General features: G+C 48.2%; 1 protein-coding gene across 7 annotated transcripts in view; it reads left to right on the top strand.

The window, feature by feature from the left end:
* Positions 1–14,266, top strand: part of TNXB (tenascin XB) — a 117,718-nt gene extending 103,452 nt beyond the window's left edge. For all 7 annotated transcript variants that reach the window (XM_035107292.3, XM_035107289.3, XM_035107294.3 and 4 more), the window contains 10 exons: positions 25–168; positions 1,794–1,913; positions 2,430–2,573; positions 3,169–3,299; positions 4,274–4,406; positions 6,491–6,642; positions 6,969–7,065; positions 7,719–7,880; positions 9,067–9,230; positions 10,869–14,266. In XM_035107292.3, coding sequence (XP_034963183.3) covers positions 25–168; positions 1,794–1,913; positions 2,430–2,573; positions 3,169–3,299; positions 4,274–4,406; positions 6,491–6,642; positions 6,969–7,065; positions 7,719–7,880; positions 9,067–9,230; positions 10,869–10,967 — 1,346 coding nt within the window. In that variant the 3' untranslated portion in view covers positions 10,968–14,266. The remainder of the gene's footprint in view (positions 1–24; positions 169–1,793; positions 1,914–2,429; positions 2,574–3,168; positions 3,300–4,273; positions 4,407–6,490; positions 6,643–6,968; positions 7,066–7,718; positions 7,881–9,066; positions 9,231–10,868) is intronic.
* Positions 14,267–15,407: the final 1,141 nt, after the last annotated feature.

Raw genomic sequence — 15,407 nt, 5'->3', positions numbered from 1 at the left:
TGAGACCTGCTAATTCTGTTGCAGGAGAGCCAAGGAGCATCTCTGTGGATGGATCCAAGCTCCGAACAACCATTGAGGGCCTGATCCCCGGGGCCAGCTATGAGGTCACTGTGATGTCTGTTCGTGGGTTCGAAGAAAGCGAGCCCTTGGTGGGTTATGTCACCACAGGTACGTCCGTGGAAAAAAGCTGCAACACTCCAGAATTTTATTCGTTTCCTTGTTTTACAGATTTATAAGCCACTTCACACCCAGAAACTGTCAAAGCAATGTACCAAGAAAAAGATAAAACGCAAGAGATGCAATCTCTAAAAACAACCTAAAAGCGATAAAACCATTTCCGAAGCAAAATAGAAAAAAATTCCTTCAGTAGCACCTTAAAGACCAACTAAGTTTTATTTTGGTATGAGCTTTCGTGTGCATGCACACTTCTTCAGATACACTAGAAACAGAAGTGTCAGACCCTTATATATATATACAGAGGGTGGAGGGGTGGGTGGGAATGGGTGATGGGCTGATGGGAGTGGTAAAACCTGGGATGGCTGTTAATGACTGCTGATTACTGCAATTAGTCCTGGGGGGGGGGGGAGCAAGGGCTGAGGCGCTAAAGAAAGCTTGATCATGCATGATCACCATTTCCGAAGTTATACCATTGACAATATTCCATAAACAGACCTGGTTTCATTTCTAGGAAAGCCTTCTTAAACAAAAACAAGTCACTTGAATGACAAGATGCTATGCGCCTGTCTAATTTCAGCTTTGTAACTGATTCCAGAGTGCTGGAGTGAGCACACTAAAAGCCCAGTTCCCAGTACAAACTAAGTGCACTTCTGGGGCATGTGGAGCTCCTCCCAGCAGGGTCCATCACAGGCACACAGTTGCCAAACAGGGATATATGGGGCAAGGTGGTTCCAAGTCGTTCAGGGCTTTAGGTGCTAAAAGCAAAACCTTGAACTGCACTCTGTAGCATATTGGCAGCCGGTGTTGCTCCCTGAGCAGAGGTGTTCTATGGCGTCAACGGGATGTCTGCATTCTGCAACAGCTGCAGTTTCCAGGGGAAGCCCAGGGGAAACCTCACATTAAGCACATTGCAGTACAGTCATACCTTGGTTTTCGAACAGCTTAGTTCTCGAACATTTTGGCTCCCGAACGCCGCAAACCCGGAAGTGACTGTTTTGGTTTGTGAACTATTTTTGGACGTCAGACGGGGCTTCCGCGGCTTCCAATTGGCTGCTGGAGCTTCCTGCAGCCAATCGGAAGCCGCACTTCGGTTTCTGAACATTTTGGAAATCGAACGGACTTCCGGAATGAATTCTGTTTGACTTCCAAGGTACAACTGTACTCCAGAAAAGCCTAAGGGAAGCTTCACATACAGCACATTGCAGCAATTCCATTTTAAATTTGTATACCGCCTTTCCACATTGCTATACATAAGGGAGTTCACAAGCCATAGGAACGACAAAATATACAACAAAGATCACACATCCGACAACCAATCAGATCCAACACAAAGAAGTCATAGTGAAAAGCATGACTACAAAAATAAATAACTTAGTGATCCATTTGAAATATAATATTGCATGATAGAAACGACAACAACTCTCAACCACTTCCGGTCTCTTCCAAGACCAGGAATCCACTTTGCACATCAAACCTGGGCACAGCAGTATGTCTGCAAGGTTTCAGGGTGGAGAGGGAGAAAGGGGTTCTCTCCCATACCTTCTTCCTAGGGTCCTTTCAACCGGTTCTGCTGGGGCTTTTACCTCCTTCAGCATCCTCCTCTCTCCTCCTCACAGTTCCGGATGGTCCTTCCAACTTGCGTGCCATCGACGTAACCGATTCGTCAGCTGTGCTTACGTGGCAACCTGCTGTGGCTGAGATGAACAACTACATTGTCACCTATGGGCCTGCTGGTGGTGAGAGTTGGGGATTTGGGCAGGGGCGGGATGATTTGCAGGTGGTCAAGTCCCTTATTCCATTAGGGAGGCAGGGGGGAGACTGAGAGTGTAATTCATTGCATTATACGGTACTTGTTGCCACAAAAGGTAGACATGGCCACAAGACAAGAGGAAAAGGCGTGTAAGCCTTGGACTTCTGCGATCTGCGTTGTTGTTGTTAGTAGAACTTCAGAAGTCCCACAGCTGGAGTCAGACGCAAACTAGCGGCTCGGGGACAGTGGTGGAAAGTGGCCCAGAATTAAGGAGCAAAATTGCTTGCAGACACGTGTAATTCACACTAAAATGCTGGTGAATTTCCATGAGCATGTTACCTTTTCAAAAAATAAAGATTGCAGGTGATGTGGCAGTATGGAGACCTGAACCTGTGAATGCAAAAAAGGTAAAACCAAAGAAACCCAAAGCTGACAGATCGACCCATCTCTGCTTACAGCAGGGCCCATTCTTTATAATACGTCTCTTCTCTTTCTCTCCCAGGTGCAAGGGCCTCCGAGTCAGTGCCAGGGAACCGGGCTGAATTACAGTTGTCAGGGCTGCACCTGGACACAGAATATCGGGCCAGCGTGTATGGGGAGAAAGGAGGGAACCGCAGTTCTCCCGCCAGCGCCACTTTCACCACCGGTATGCAGATGCGGCCTGGGAATAGACTGAGACATTCCGAGACTCACAAAGGGCAGGAAAGCCAGCCAATGGAGACTGGAGGGCCTGAAATAGATTTGGGAGGGAACCATGTCCTAAGTCTGTTCTCCCTCCCCTGTCAGAGGCAGTATATGCCTCTGAATACCAGTTGCTGAGAATCACAAGTGAGGAAAGTCCTGCTTTCAGGCTTCCCATAAGCATCTGACTGGCAGCTGTGAGAACAGCTAGATGGACCTTTGGCCTGGATCTTGCAGGGCTCTCATTTTGTCCTCCTTAGTCAAGTTTACATAGAATCACAGAATCGCAGAGTTGGGTGGGACCTTGAGGGTCATCTAGTCCAACCCCATGCAATGCAGGAATCTTTCACCCAACATGGGGCTCAAACACGCGACCCTGAGATTAAGAGCCTCATGCTCTGCCAACTGAGCTATCCCTGCACTTCCTTCTTGGGTCCCTCTGCTTTACGCTGCTGAGAGGGGACATGTTGCATTGAGAGGGGCAGGAATCTTCCCTGTGCCAGGTAGATAACTTTACTGCTTTGGTTTTTCTTAAGCCTTCATTCCTCTCCATTTTCCAGGGGCAGATGGACCCCGGGATCTGCAGGCTAGTGAAATCTCATCCCGCAGTGCTCGTCTCACTTGGTTGCCACCCCGTGCCCCTCCTGGTGGATATCTGCTAACCTATGAAACCCCGTCTGGGCAATCAAAGGTACCCAACTGTCTAGCATTGTTCTTGTTATGCACTCCCCAGTTCCCTGAGAAGTGAAAATTTCTAGGGGTGGCACTACAGGGCATGGTTTGTTTTCAAGTCGAAACCTACAAAGCAGAGCCCGTTGGGATTAAACAGTCTAAACCACAGAGCCTAGGGCTTGCCAATCAGAAGGTCGGCAGTTCGAATCCCCGTGATAGGGTGAGCTCCCGTTGTTCAGTCCCAGCTCCTGCCCACCTAGCAGTTTGAAAGCACGTCAAGTGCAAGTAGATAAATAGGTGCCGCTCCGGCGGGGAGGTAAACGGGAGCCAATGTAGTGTAGTGGTTAAGAGCAGTAGACTCGTAATCTGGGGAACCGGGTTCGCGTCTCCACTCCTCCACATGCAGCTGCTGGGTGACCTTGGGCTAGTCACACTTCTCTGAAGTCTCTCAGCCCCACTTACCTCACAGAGTGTTTGTTGTGGGGGAGGAAGGGAAAGGAGAATGTTAGCCGCTTTGAGACTCCTTAGGGTAGTGATAAAGCAGGATATCAAATCCAAACTCCTCCTCCTCCTCCTCCTCCTCCTCCTCCTCCTCCTCCTCCTCCTCCTCCTCCTCTTCTTCTTCTTCTTCTTCTGTGTACTGCTCTGGTTCGCCAGAAGCGGCTTAGTCATGCTGGCCACATGACTTGGAAGCTGTATGCCGGCTCCCTCGGCCTATAGAGCGAGATGAGCGCCACAACCCCAGAGTCGTCCGCGACTGGACCTAACGGTCAGAGGTCCCTTTACCTTACCAATATGTAAAGCCAGTATGTAGGCCCTGAACAATCCTTCCATGAGAATATATGAAGTGTCAGACTCATTGGCTGACTCACCTTTCTGATATTAGGGCTGGGAGCACTCTATTATAAGGGAAGAGTTTTGGGGTTAACCATGTAAGCTTCACAGTATATTATTGGTTTGGCTTTTCACTGCCCCTCATTGTCTGCTCCACAGGAGATCACCGTGGATGCTTCTGTCACCTCGTATGAACTCCAAGACCTGATTCCTTCCAGTCGGTACCAGGTTCAAGTCCAGGCACTGAGAAGAGGCACTCCTACAGCCCCAACCGCCACGTCCTTCACCACCGGTAATTGCTCTGCCTGGGGCGTCCGAGGGTCAACACATTTGTGTTTAGGCACATGAGGCTTTGACAGCTTCGCAAACCCTGTACCAGAGAGAGAACGCCCGTTTGCATTTCGCATGCCTCTCCCACCCCGTTTTTCATTCTGCAGTGATGACATTCACATGTAAGAATGAGGCCCACAAGTCATTAACTCCAGACTCATCTCTGTTTGTGTGAACACGCTCCTCGAGGAGGAAGAGGGGAAACTGCTGCTGTTTTCTAGAACAGGAGGCTGCCCTCTTGCGATTCTGCATCTTGGGACCACACACCCAACCCCTTTATGCTATGAAACAGGAAGATTTAAATGCTAAGTGAAAATTGGGCCCAAAAGTCTCTGCACCATTTGTAGGCAGCGAAACTAGGGATGGGGAAATTTCCTGAATATTCCAGTGGCAGTGGTGTCCGACAGTTTTTCTCAGAATAATCCCTTCTGAGCAATGGTGACTTACAGCCATTGGGACTGGCAGGGCAGAAGGCAGAGGAGGCCAACAGTAGGTGGAGTCAGAGAGCCAAGGACAGGGTGAGCCAGATCATTCCAGTTTTGTCCCCATCCTCCTCCCTGCTGAATTTTACAAGGGCAACATTGAGACAGTCAGTGCCTCCTTCTTCAATGATTATAAGTAAGAAGGACAGCAGGAGGGGGGCTGGCTGAGGGCAGACAGAGGTTGGTGAGGCAGTGCCCCATTCCCCCCAAATGGACCAGCCTCCACTGTTTCTTAGCAAAACAATGAAAAGGTAAACCACCATGAAGTGCAAATATATAAATGTATATGCACCAACGACCTTCACATATACAAGGAGTTTCAAAAATGTGTACAAAATCTCATGCTCGAGGTCTTAAAGGTCCAGTATAAAGTGCAATAATCAAGTCTGATAGTAAAGTGCTATGATGTATCACGCGTTCTTATCTCTTCCCATGCGTTCTTATCTCATCCGATGGGTGGCCAGCTTCTTCCCCATTTCACAGGAATGGTTTCCTCAGGGGGCGGACTCTTTCAAAGGTTCACGTGCAAAAACTTAACAAGACTACCGAAGCTCACAATCCTCAAAGATTCAATCTTGTTAAGTTTTTGCACATGAACCTTTGAAAGAGTCCGCCCCCTGAGGAAACCATTCCTGTGAAACGGGGAAGAACCATTCCTGTGAAATGGTGGTTTACCTTTTCATTGTTTTGCTAACATTACCGTGTTGTCTGTTTGTTGCTGCTCCACTGTTTCTTAGACAATTCAGCTCTCTTAATATTGAATTATGCCGTTCATCTGATCTAGTTTTTTCCTCCCCCCACCGCTGCCCCAAACATTAGTCTGGTATGGTAGCAGGTGCCTTTAGGAAGCTCATAAGCAGGGCACAATAATGGCAAGTCCCTCATATGTGCCCCCAGTAGCTGCTCCTGAAAATGGAGGTTATCTTCCTTTATACTGAAGTGGGAACTGTGACAAAATGTTGCAGCGTGGAATACTCCTCTTTGGGATTTGAACCAGCTGGCCGTGCTCTCTTCCAGGTACAGTGGTACCTCGGTTTACAAACACAATTGGTTCCGGAAGTCTGTACTTAACCTGAAACGTACTTAACCCGAAGTGAACCTTCCCATTGAAAGTAATGGAAAGTGGATTAATCCGTTCCAGATGGTCCGTGGAGTACTTAAACTGAAGCGTACTTAACCTGAAGCAAACTTTCCCATTGAAAGTAATGGAAAGTGGGTTAATCCATTCCAGACAGGTCCGCGGAGTACTTAAACTTAAAATACTCAAACCGAGGAGTACTTAAACCGAGGTATGACCGTACTCCATTCCAGCATGCCCATGCCCCGCCCCAAGGTTTTCTGCTCACCCTCCTTTCAACAGTCAACCAGCATTCTGTCAATCTGTCTTCATTGGGATGGTTTGGAGCAGCTTATTTCCCCATGTTTTTGTTTTTGTTTTGTATCTTTGGGGTTCCCCTGAGCCTATCCATATGGATAGCTACATAAGGATCAGCAAACAGAGAATGAGCTTGCAATTAGTATATAGGGTAGACATTGGCAGAGTCGTCTTTTCTTTCCTCGGCAGGACACCTGAGATACCCCTTCCCTCGGGATTGTGCAGAGGAGAGCCAGAATGGGCCGGGAACCTCCAGAGTGAGGACGATTTATCTTGGGGGCAACCAGGACCGCCCCTTGCAGGTGTACTGCGACATGGAGACTGACGGAGGAGGCTGGATAGTAAGTATTAAGGGGCGTAGCAGAGGAATGGAATTATGGGTAGAAACATTCAAAGGTGGTGTCCGTTCAAAACAGACTCCCCCATCCCTGTGGGGCTTCTTCATTTATGCAGTTGTGCTGTTCAGGAGCATGTTGAGGGGCATTCATTTGTATTATCCATAAATCCAGTTGTAGCTGGCACTGACATTGGGCCACCTTGATGCAAATTTTATCTGTTTACCCACAGCAGACATAAACACACCAGAAGTTCATTTGGACGTGCATATACAAAACTCTCTCACACACACACACACTATGCCATTTTTGCTCCTCTTCCTTCTCTTTAGGTCTTCCAACGTCGGATGAACGGCGAGACCAATTTCTGGCGCAACTGGCAGGAATACGCCACCGGCTTCGGCAACCTCACCCGGGAGTTCTGGCTAGGTGTGTACATCGCTTAGCTACCCTTTAATTCCTCCATCTGCACCAAAGGATGCTGTGGCCGGTTTGTTGCCACTGTCCTTTTACAAACTGGGAACAGAGGCCAAAAAAAAGCACATGACACAAGAAAGGCTTTCCCCAGCCGCGCTGGGATTTAAAACCAGGCCTCTCAAACATAAGCCATATGTCAGGGACAGAGGTCAAAGGCGACCCTCTGGGCATCTTCAGCTGGCTTTTGGAATGCTCCCCAGGCTACACTCCTCACTGGCATTGCTCAACACTCTCCTTGGGTGTCTTTGCCTGGCTGGAATGTGTCCTTGCACTATAGTGATGCCTTTTGCTTGCCCATATGCAGGATAGAGAGGGGTGCGTCAATGTGTGTAGAGCGAGTAGCCTGACGTACAAAGATAAACATGACATCCCTACTTCCTCCTGGTTTTGCTACTGACCCCTGGAAGTTTGCACAGGGAAAAAATGCAGCCCTCAGGCTAAAAAATCTGATCACACTGGCTCTCTTTTTCTGCAAAGTCACCAGAATCCTCTTCTCCAAAGAAAACAAAACACACAGCCTAAAGTTACAGCCGTGTTGCAGGAGGATGGGAACCAGGGTGTGCGAGGGAAATGGGGCTCATCCTGCTCTCTGCCTTGCTCTCCAGGGAATGATGCTCTGCACCAGCTGACGACATCAGGGGACTACGAGCTGCGCGTGGATCTGCGGGCTGGGAACGAGTCTGTCTATGCAACCTATCAGAATTTCCGCGTGGATCCCCCTGCTGATCATTACCGCCTGCACCTGGGCAGTTACAGCGGCACTGCTGGTGAGGGGGCCTGGGGCTTCCAGACCGTCACCATTGTCAGGTGGCATCCAATCAGATAGCTCGCAAGAAGAGGATGCTGAAAGGCAATTTGGTTTCAGAGGGAGTGCTTAGGATTGTCTGCACGGCAACTTGACTCAGAGGAACAGTAAGAGCTGTCTGACAGTTCTCCCTTGGGAGGTTGTGGACTCTCCTTCACTGGAGGTTCTTAAGCAGAGGTTGGATGGCCATCTATCATGGATGCTTTAGCTGAGATTCCTGCATTGCAGGGGGTTGGACTAGATGACCAATGGGATCCCTTCCAACTCTACAATTCTATCATTTAGTGATTCTGTGAACATTATTATTTATTTATTTATTTATTTATTTATTTATTTATTTATTTATACCCCGCCCATCTGGCTGGGTTTCCCCCGCCACTCTGAGAAACTGAGAAAGTTAAAGACAAAACAAAACAAAACAAAACAAAACAAAAGCTATTATTCAGAGGCATGCTGTCTCTGACAGTGGAAGCAGAACTTAACTGTGGTGGCTAATAGCCATCGATAGCCTTTCCTTCCATACATGTGTATAATCCTCTTTTTAAAGCCCATCCAGTTTGGTAGCCATCACTTCCTCATGTGGGAGTGAGTTCCATAGTTTAACTATGCACTGTATGGAAAGGGACTTTCTTTCGCCCGCCTTGAATCTTCCTGCATAGATAAAGGTGTTTGTTTGTTTTTACAAGCCTTCTCCCTCTCCTTAGATGTTGCAGCTGCTGCCCACAAATACATAGCAATACATACCCATATGCTCATATTATATTATTCTTTTGAGTGGGGGAACCTCAAGGCAGGATTGAGCCGGGGGGGGTGGGGAATCTAAGGCTTCAAGGCTGAGCACAGGCTCAAGGAGGGAGATTTGTGCTCTGTTTCAAACCCTCTCTCCTCCTTTCCAGTATGGTGTAGTGGTTAAGAGCAGTGGACTCGTTATCTGATGAACTGGGTTCGCATCTCCGCTCCTCCACATGCAGCTGCTGAGTGACCTTGGGCTAGTCACACTTCTCTGAAGTCTCTCAGCCCCACTCACCTCACAGAGTGTTTGTTATGGGGGAGGAAGGAAAAGGAGAATGTTAGTCGCTTTGAGACTCCTTAGGATAGTGATAAAGCGGGATATCAAATCCAAAATCTTCTTCTTCCCACTTCTGCAGGCGATGCTTTCACCTACCACTCGGGCAGCGTCTTCTCCACCAAGGACCGCGACCCCAACCGAGTCATCATCCCCTGTGCTGTCTCTTACCGCGGTGCATGGTGGTACCGCAACTGCCACTACGCCAACCTCAACGGGCTCTACGCAAACAACCGAGACCACCAGGTAGCTGGCACCTTTCAAACACGAAGGGCTTGAAAATCATGAGTGACAGACCAGTGTCCCTTTCCCATTGTCGTGATGAGGAGGGCATCACCTGCTCGCCTGTTCAGTTTCTACCTCCTGTGCAGATGTTCAAAGGTCCAGGACCTTTAAATATATATGATGAGAAAGTTAAAAGCACTTTGCTGGATGAGAACAATGGTCCATGTAGTCATATATCCTTGTTCTTATAGTAGCAAACAAGCCCTTCAGGACATCAACTGGGACTCTTCAGATGATGTTGGACTAAAACTCCCAAAACTGGTGGCCATTGGCCATCCTGGCTGGGGCTGATGGAGGTTGGAGTCCAACATCATCTGGGCATAGCTGCCAAGTCTCCCGCTTTTTACGGGAAACCCCTGTATTTAAACCCGTTTCCAACTGTTATCCCGAATAGAGAAAAATCCCGTAAATCCCCCAGATTTCCTACCTGCCAGGGAGGCTCCTTCTGCGCATGTCTGGACATGCGCAAAACCGATTTCGGGTTCCGCTCTGCCCATGTCTGGGCACCAGAAATAGGGCAGAGCAGCACCGGAAGTCGCTTCTACGCATGTGCGTAGAAGCGACTTCCAGTGCCGCTCTGCCCATGTCTGGGCACAGGAAATCGGGCAGCGCCGGCACCGGAAGTTGCTTCTACGCTTGTCCAGACATGCGTAGAAGCGATTTCCGGTGCCGTGCCACTGCTGATCCCAGATTTTTCTTACCGAGAGTTGGAGGGTATGCATCTGGGGGTCACAAGCTCCCCATCCCTGTAATAATTAATTTCATCCACATAACAAGGATGAGGACCCTGTGCCCCCCCCAGGCATCGCTGGACTCCAGCCTTCATTAGCCCTAACTAGCATGGCTAGGTCAGAGGGGATGGGAGTGAGAGTCTGGCAATCCCAGGAGAGCCACAAGTTCCTCACTTCTGGGTTAAGTTCCTTATCCTTCTTCTTTTCCACTCCATTTATTTATTTATTCCACCCCATTTATTTCAGGGCAAAGGATGCACAAAGCAATGAGGTGGGTGAGAAACCCACAATCAATTAGGTATCATTTGGAAAGCTACAATCACAGTGATTACCAATCGTGTATCAGCTGGTTTGATTTCCATTTTGGACACAAACAAACGTTGGCTGTTTCTGTTCCTCTTTTCTGTCTGAATTGTCCAACGTCCATGGAGATCCACTTCTCCAAGATAGCACTTTTTCACATGGCGCACTATGGAACTTGCTTCTCTAGGGGGCAAGGATGGCCGCCAACTTGGATGGCTTTAAAAGAGGATTAGGCAAATTAATGGAGGAGAGGGCTATCGATGGCAGCTGGACATGATGGCAATGCTGTACCTCCGCAGTTGGAAGCAGTAATGCACCTGAATACCAGTCACCGGAAACCACACGGGAGGAGAGGGCTCTTGTGTTCGAATCCTGCTTGCTGGTTTCCCACAAGCCTCTGGTTGGCCACTGTAAGAACAGGATGCTGGACTAGATGGGCCGCTGGCCTGATTCAGCAGGCTCTGCTGATGTCCTTGTCCCCAATCAGGGAACATACTGTTCCTAGATATGTATGCATCTCCTTACTTCTCACTTACCCTCTTTCTTTATTTCTGTCTCATCCAAGGGCATCAACTGGTTTAACTGGAAAGGATTCGAGTTTTCCATCCCTTTCACAGAGATGAAACTGCGACCCCGCGGCTTCCGGCCTCTGCGTCGGGTGTGAGCAAAGGGAAGGAGGCTGCAGAACTGACTAAGGGGGAGAACAAAAGGAGGAGGAAAGAGAAGCAGCAGCAACCATCCCTCTGCAATGGGATACCTCACACCCTGCCACAAATTCCCATGAGAAAAAGGAAGGAGCAAAACAAAGGAAACGGACAATTTTTTTCAAAAGCACCTTGTAGTATTCATTTCCTCCCCCATCTCCTGCTGACCAGCCACAAGATGAGAGGGATGCGACGCACATGATAGTGGAAGGGGCAGAGTTAAGGGGATGGAATGGTTTAATTTGGAGCAGGTTGCAGGATAGCTGTTGCCTGGTCAGCAACTAGATTTTTCTTGGAGAGTCACTAATAACAAGGGAGCAAGGGGAGATGGGCCGGCGTCCCAATCCCCACCATGGACTGTTGCCACAGAAGCCATTTTCTCCTCTTAAGATGCTTCTAAGATAGCCAACTGGCTGGGTCAAGTTGCATCCCTGAAAGGGGTGGGTTTTGGCCCACGATCTTGTAGTTGCTGACCCCTCCCCCTAGCCCTAGCCCCCGTCTGGCTTCCTGCTCCCACAGATCTGTCTCCAGTCAAACTTCCCCTTCTTCAGCTTCCCTCCCAGTTCTCCTCCTCCCTCTCCCCCAAATCCTTTTCAGAAAGGAGGTAAACTCGTAAACACAGTCGCTGAAAGCAGGTTAACATTAAAAGCACTTTTTATTTTTGGCATTTCTTTTACCCCTCCTGGGAATCCTATAAACTGAAGCCAGCTGCCCCCCCCCCATCCACGCAAAAGCTTTTGCCTCTCTCGTGTTCCCCCTCCCCAAACAACTCGCCATTGCAAAGAAGAGACAGAAAGAGAAGAACAGGTGAACTGGAATGAGCTGGCAGCTTAAAAGATCACAGAATGAAAAAAAGAGCTGAATGATGTACGCCCGAGATGAAAACTGGGAAAGATGCAAATTGTTAACAGTAAGGTTGATTTAAGCTGGCAAGCAATGATGATTTTACTGTCTGTCTTTGTAAGGGAGGACTGGCCAACTTCCACCTGGGGTCAGGAATGTACCACTTAAGGCTGCAGGTGAGGGTGCAAATGGCTGAATTCTCCTAACTGTCTCAACCCTGCACGTAGAAAACTAGCATGTGAGAGAGAAGGCTCCTGCCATGTTAGTTTTCTACATGCAGGAAGAAATTTGAAACGGTCTGCCGTGTGAAGCCCTACCTGCTGTCTGAATTGGTACAGCCCAGAAACATCTTTGAAAGTTCAGTGAGAATGAGGCCAGTGTTGCAGTCATCTAGCAGAGTGCTTTACAAATAGTAAGTGTTGTTATCGCCATGGGCTTCACAACTGTTGACTTAGCCTGACCTACCAAATTGTGTGTGAGAGAGAGACAAGAGAGCCAGAGCTGCAGCTGTGAAGTGGGAAATATCTCGGTGTCTTGCAACTTGAAGCTCTTTTGCCGTACAAGTGAAATTGTGGCTGGAGTTTCCACCACACCTTGAGGAAAAATGTATTCAGGCCATTGGTGAGGAGTGGGAAATGTAATTGCTTTCAATCCAAGTTTAAAGCAATTACATTTCCCATCCTTTCCAATCCTGACAGTAAGAGCTGTTCGACAGTGGAATTTGCTGCCAAGAAGTGTGGTGGAGTCTCCTCCTTTGGAGGTCTTTAAGCAGAGGCTTGACAGCCATATGTCAAGAATGCTTTGATGGTGTTTCCTGCTTGGCAGGGGGTTGGAATGGATGGCCCTTGTGGTCTCTTCCAACTCTATGATTCTATGATTCTAAGTTGGCCATGTCTTCTCTAAAGGATGAGAAGTGTAAACTGCACAAAACAGAATAAAAGAAACAGCCTTAGCTGAAAGCAAACAGGCTACAGTTTTTTGGGTAGAGTGGGAGAGAGCTCTATATTTCTGCTTCCAGCCTCTTCCTCTGTGCCTCTGAACGTTACCAGGCCTCATTCAAAAGTGGAGTATGTGTGTGCATTTCTTGAGCTTATTCCTCTGGATACGGAAGAAAAATGATTTTTTTAAAAAAATAATAATTGTAAACAGCAGTCAAGATGTGGAATGGCACCAGAAAAAATGACCTGATGGGTACTTAAGGCTGCTGGAGAAGCCTTGGCCCTTCAGATGTTGTAGGACTCCAACTCCCATGAGCCCCAGCCAGCATAATGGGAGTTGTAGTCCAACAAAACTTCTGGAGGGCCCTGGATGAAAGAATCTGTTGATGGGTGCTGATGGAAGTGACAGGTGGAAAACAGTTCTCAAATTAATTTCCTATTTTAAACAATGAATGTGTTGAAGCTGAGAAGAGCAAAACAGCAAATAGTGTTTGTTCAAAAAGTTAGATGCACAACAGTTCCAAGCAAACCAGAGCATCACTTTGATTGCATAAGGAACCTTAGAGGGGAATTTGAAGTCTGCAAGCCGTGTTGCCTGATTTCACATGCAGGTGCACACATACACACATTTAGCCAAATTATGCCTCCCCTGTAGCATTCTAAAAATGGTAGGTGAGTTCTTCACAAAAGGCTCCTGCCATTTGAACACTGGCCTCAGATCACAACTCAGCCTCTCCTGCTCCAGAAGACAGAAGCTAGAGAGCCCATCTTAGTTATAAGGAACCTAGGCAGCTGCTTTATATGGAACCAGAACATTGGTCCATCGAGCTCTGCATCTACTGGCAGGATCTCACCCAACCCATCCTGGAGATGCCACTGGAGGAGGCTCGGACCTTTTGCACGCCAGTCAGGTGCTCTAGCACTGAGCCAAGATGGGAACTCAAGTCTTATCCAAAGCCTGGGAAAAATGAAATGTGAGTGAGGAGAGAGAGAGAGAACTAGGGTGGCGTGGCAAGAAACAAGGTGTTTCCAATCTCCCTGGCAGGATCCTGATTTCTTACTGTCATTTCGTCACAAGTGTCAGAAGCCCGGCACGTACCTTCCGGCTGCCGTCCTGGGTGGCTCCAGCGAGAGCCCTGAATAAAAGATGGTGCAAACAGAATCCGCACATGCAGTTGGCGCTTCTCTCAAGGCCCCTGGATCACAGCACATGTCCTCAGCACTTTAGGGGAAACAGGGTTTGCTTTTCTCCCTTGTGAGGGCAGCACAAGCGCATAGTTCCTGGGCAGAAGCTGTCGCTGACCTGAGACAGGGAAGGATCTTTGCACGGGGTGGGAGGGACAGGAGTACAGTGGTACTTTTCGGGGGTGCATCAGGGTAAAGTTTCTCTATACGAAGCGCTTGGTGGGGGAATGTTATTTTTTAGATCTTTGTGAGAAAAACGTTTAAAATAAAAAATAATTTTTTTGAAAAAAGGATAGAGAAGGAATCATGTCTTTCTTTTGCTGGTGGTTTATTCGCAAAAGGGGTGTTTGGCTCAGTGAATGCTTGTGAATACAAACTGCAAGGAATCACAAGTGGGGAGAGAGTAGAGCTGTTGTTCTTAATTTCTGCTTGGGGCATTTTCCCTTACTCATCTGGTTGATCACTGGGTTGATGGGTGTTGTAAACAAAATCTGCCCTTATTCCCATATGGGGTATACAAGAGCCCTTATAGAGTCCTTTGTAGGTTCTCCATTGGTAGGAGAAAATAACAGAGGCCATCCAGAGAATATTGAGAAGCAAAGCAGCTAGTAAGCCTGATCTTTATTGAACTGTTGCAACAGGGTGCTCCCCTCTCATGCAGGAGAAAAGAGGAGGACCCAGAACAAAGGTGTGCCCTTCCTTATACGGTATAGACATTTTGAATGCTCAAGACCACCCCTCCATACATCATACATAAGACGGTGTCTTATTTTCGGAGAAACAGGGTATGCGTTTGCTTGGTACATTTATGAACATTATATATGACCTTTTTTTTTAACATGGGCAAGATAGGCATTGGCCTGATCCTGCAGGGCTGTTCTTGGCTCAGTTTATATCTGACTGCATTTTGAGAACTGATTACGGGTCTCTTGAATCTTAGGGAGTGGAGGATGGGGCAGAGCCAAGCAGCATCTGATAGAGGGCAAACCATCATCACAGCCTATTTGCGTTCCTCTATGGGCCAGAGGTGGCTCTATGGGCACGGGTGGTGTTGTGGGGAATGCGGGTGGCGCTGTGGGTTAAACCACAGAGCCTAGGGCTTGCCGATCAGAAGGTCAGCGGTTCTAATCCCCGCGATGGGGTGAGCTCCCGGCGTTTCCATGTGCTGCTCTGGTTCGCCAGAAGCGGCTTAATCATGCTGGCCACATGACCTGGAAGCTGTGCGCCGGCTCCCTCGGCTAATAATGCGAGATGAGCGCCGCAACCGCAGAGTCAGTCATGACTGGACCTAATGGTCAGGGATCCCTTTCCCTTTACCTATGGGCCAGAGGGAAAGTGGATGTGAATGAGTGGGTGGTCATGATAATTTACACTCCACCCTTTTTCTCCAAGGAGCTCAAGGTGGTTTTTAGCCTTCCCTTTTTTAGCCTTGCA

This window comes from Zootoca vivipara, chromosome 2 (assembly GCF_965207765.1).
Source record: "Zootoca vivipara chromosome 2, rZooViv2.hap1.1, whole genome shotgun sequence".
Classification (NCBI taxonomy): domain Eukaryota; kingdom Metazoa; phylum Chordata; class Lepidosauria; order Squamata; family Lacertidae; genus Zootoca; species Zootoca vivipara.
The sequence above is the reverse complement of the archived record's forward strand: the minus strand, read 5'-3'. Positions and strand labels throughout refer to the sequence as shown.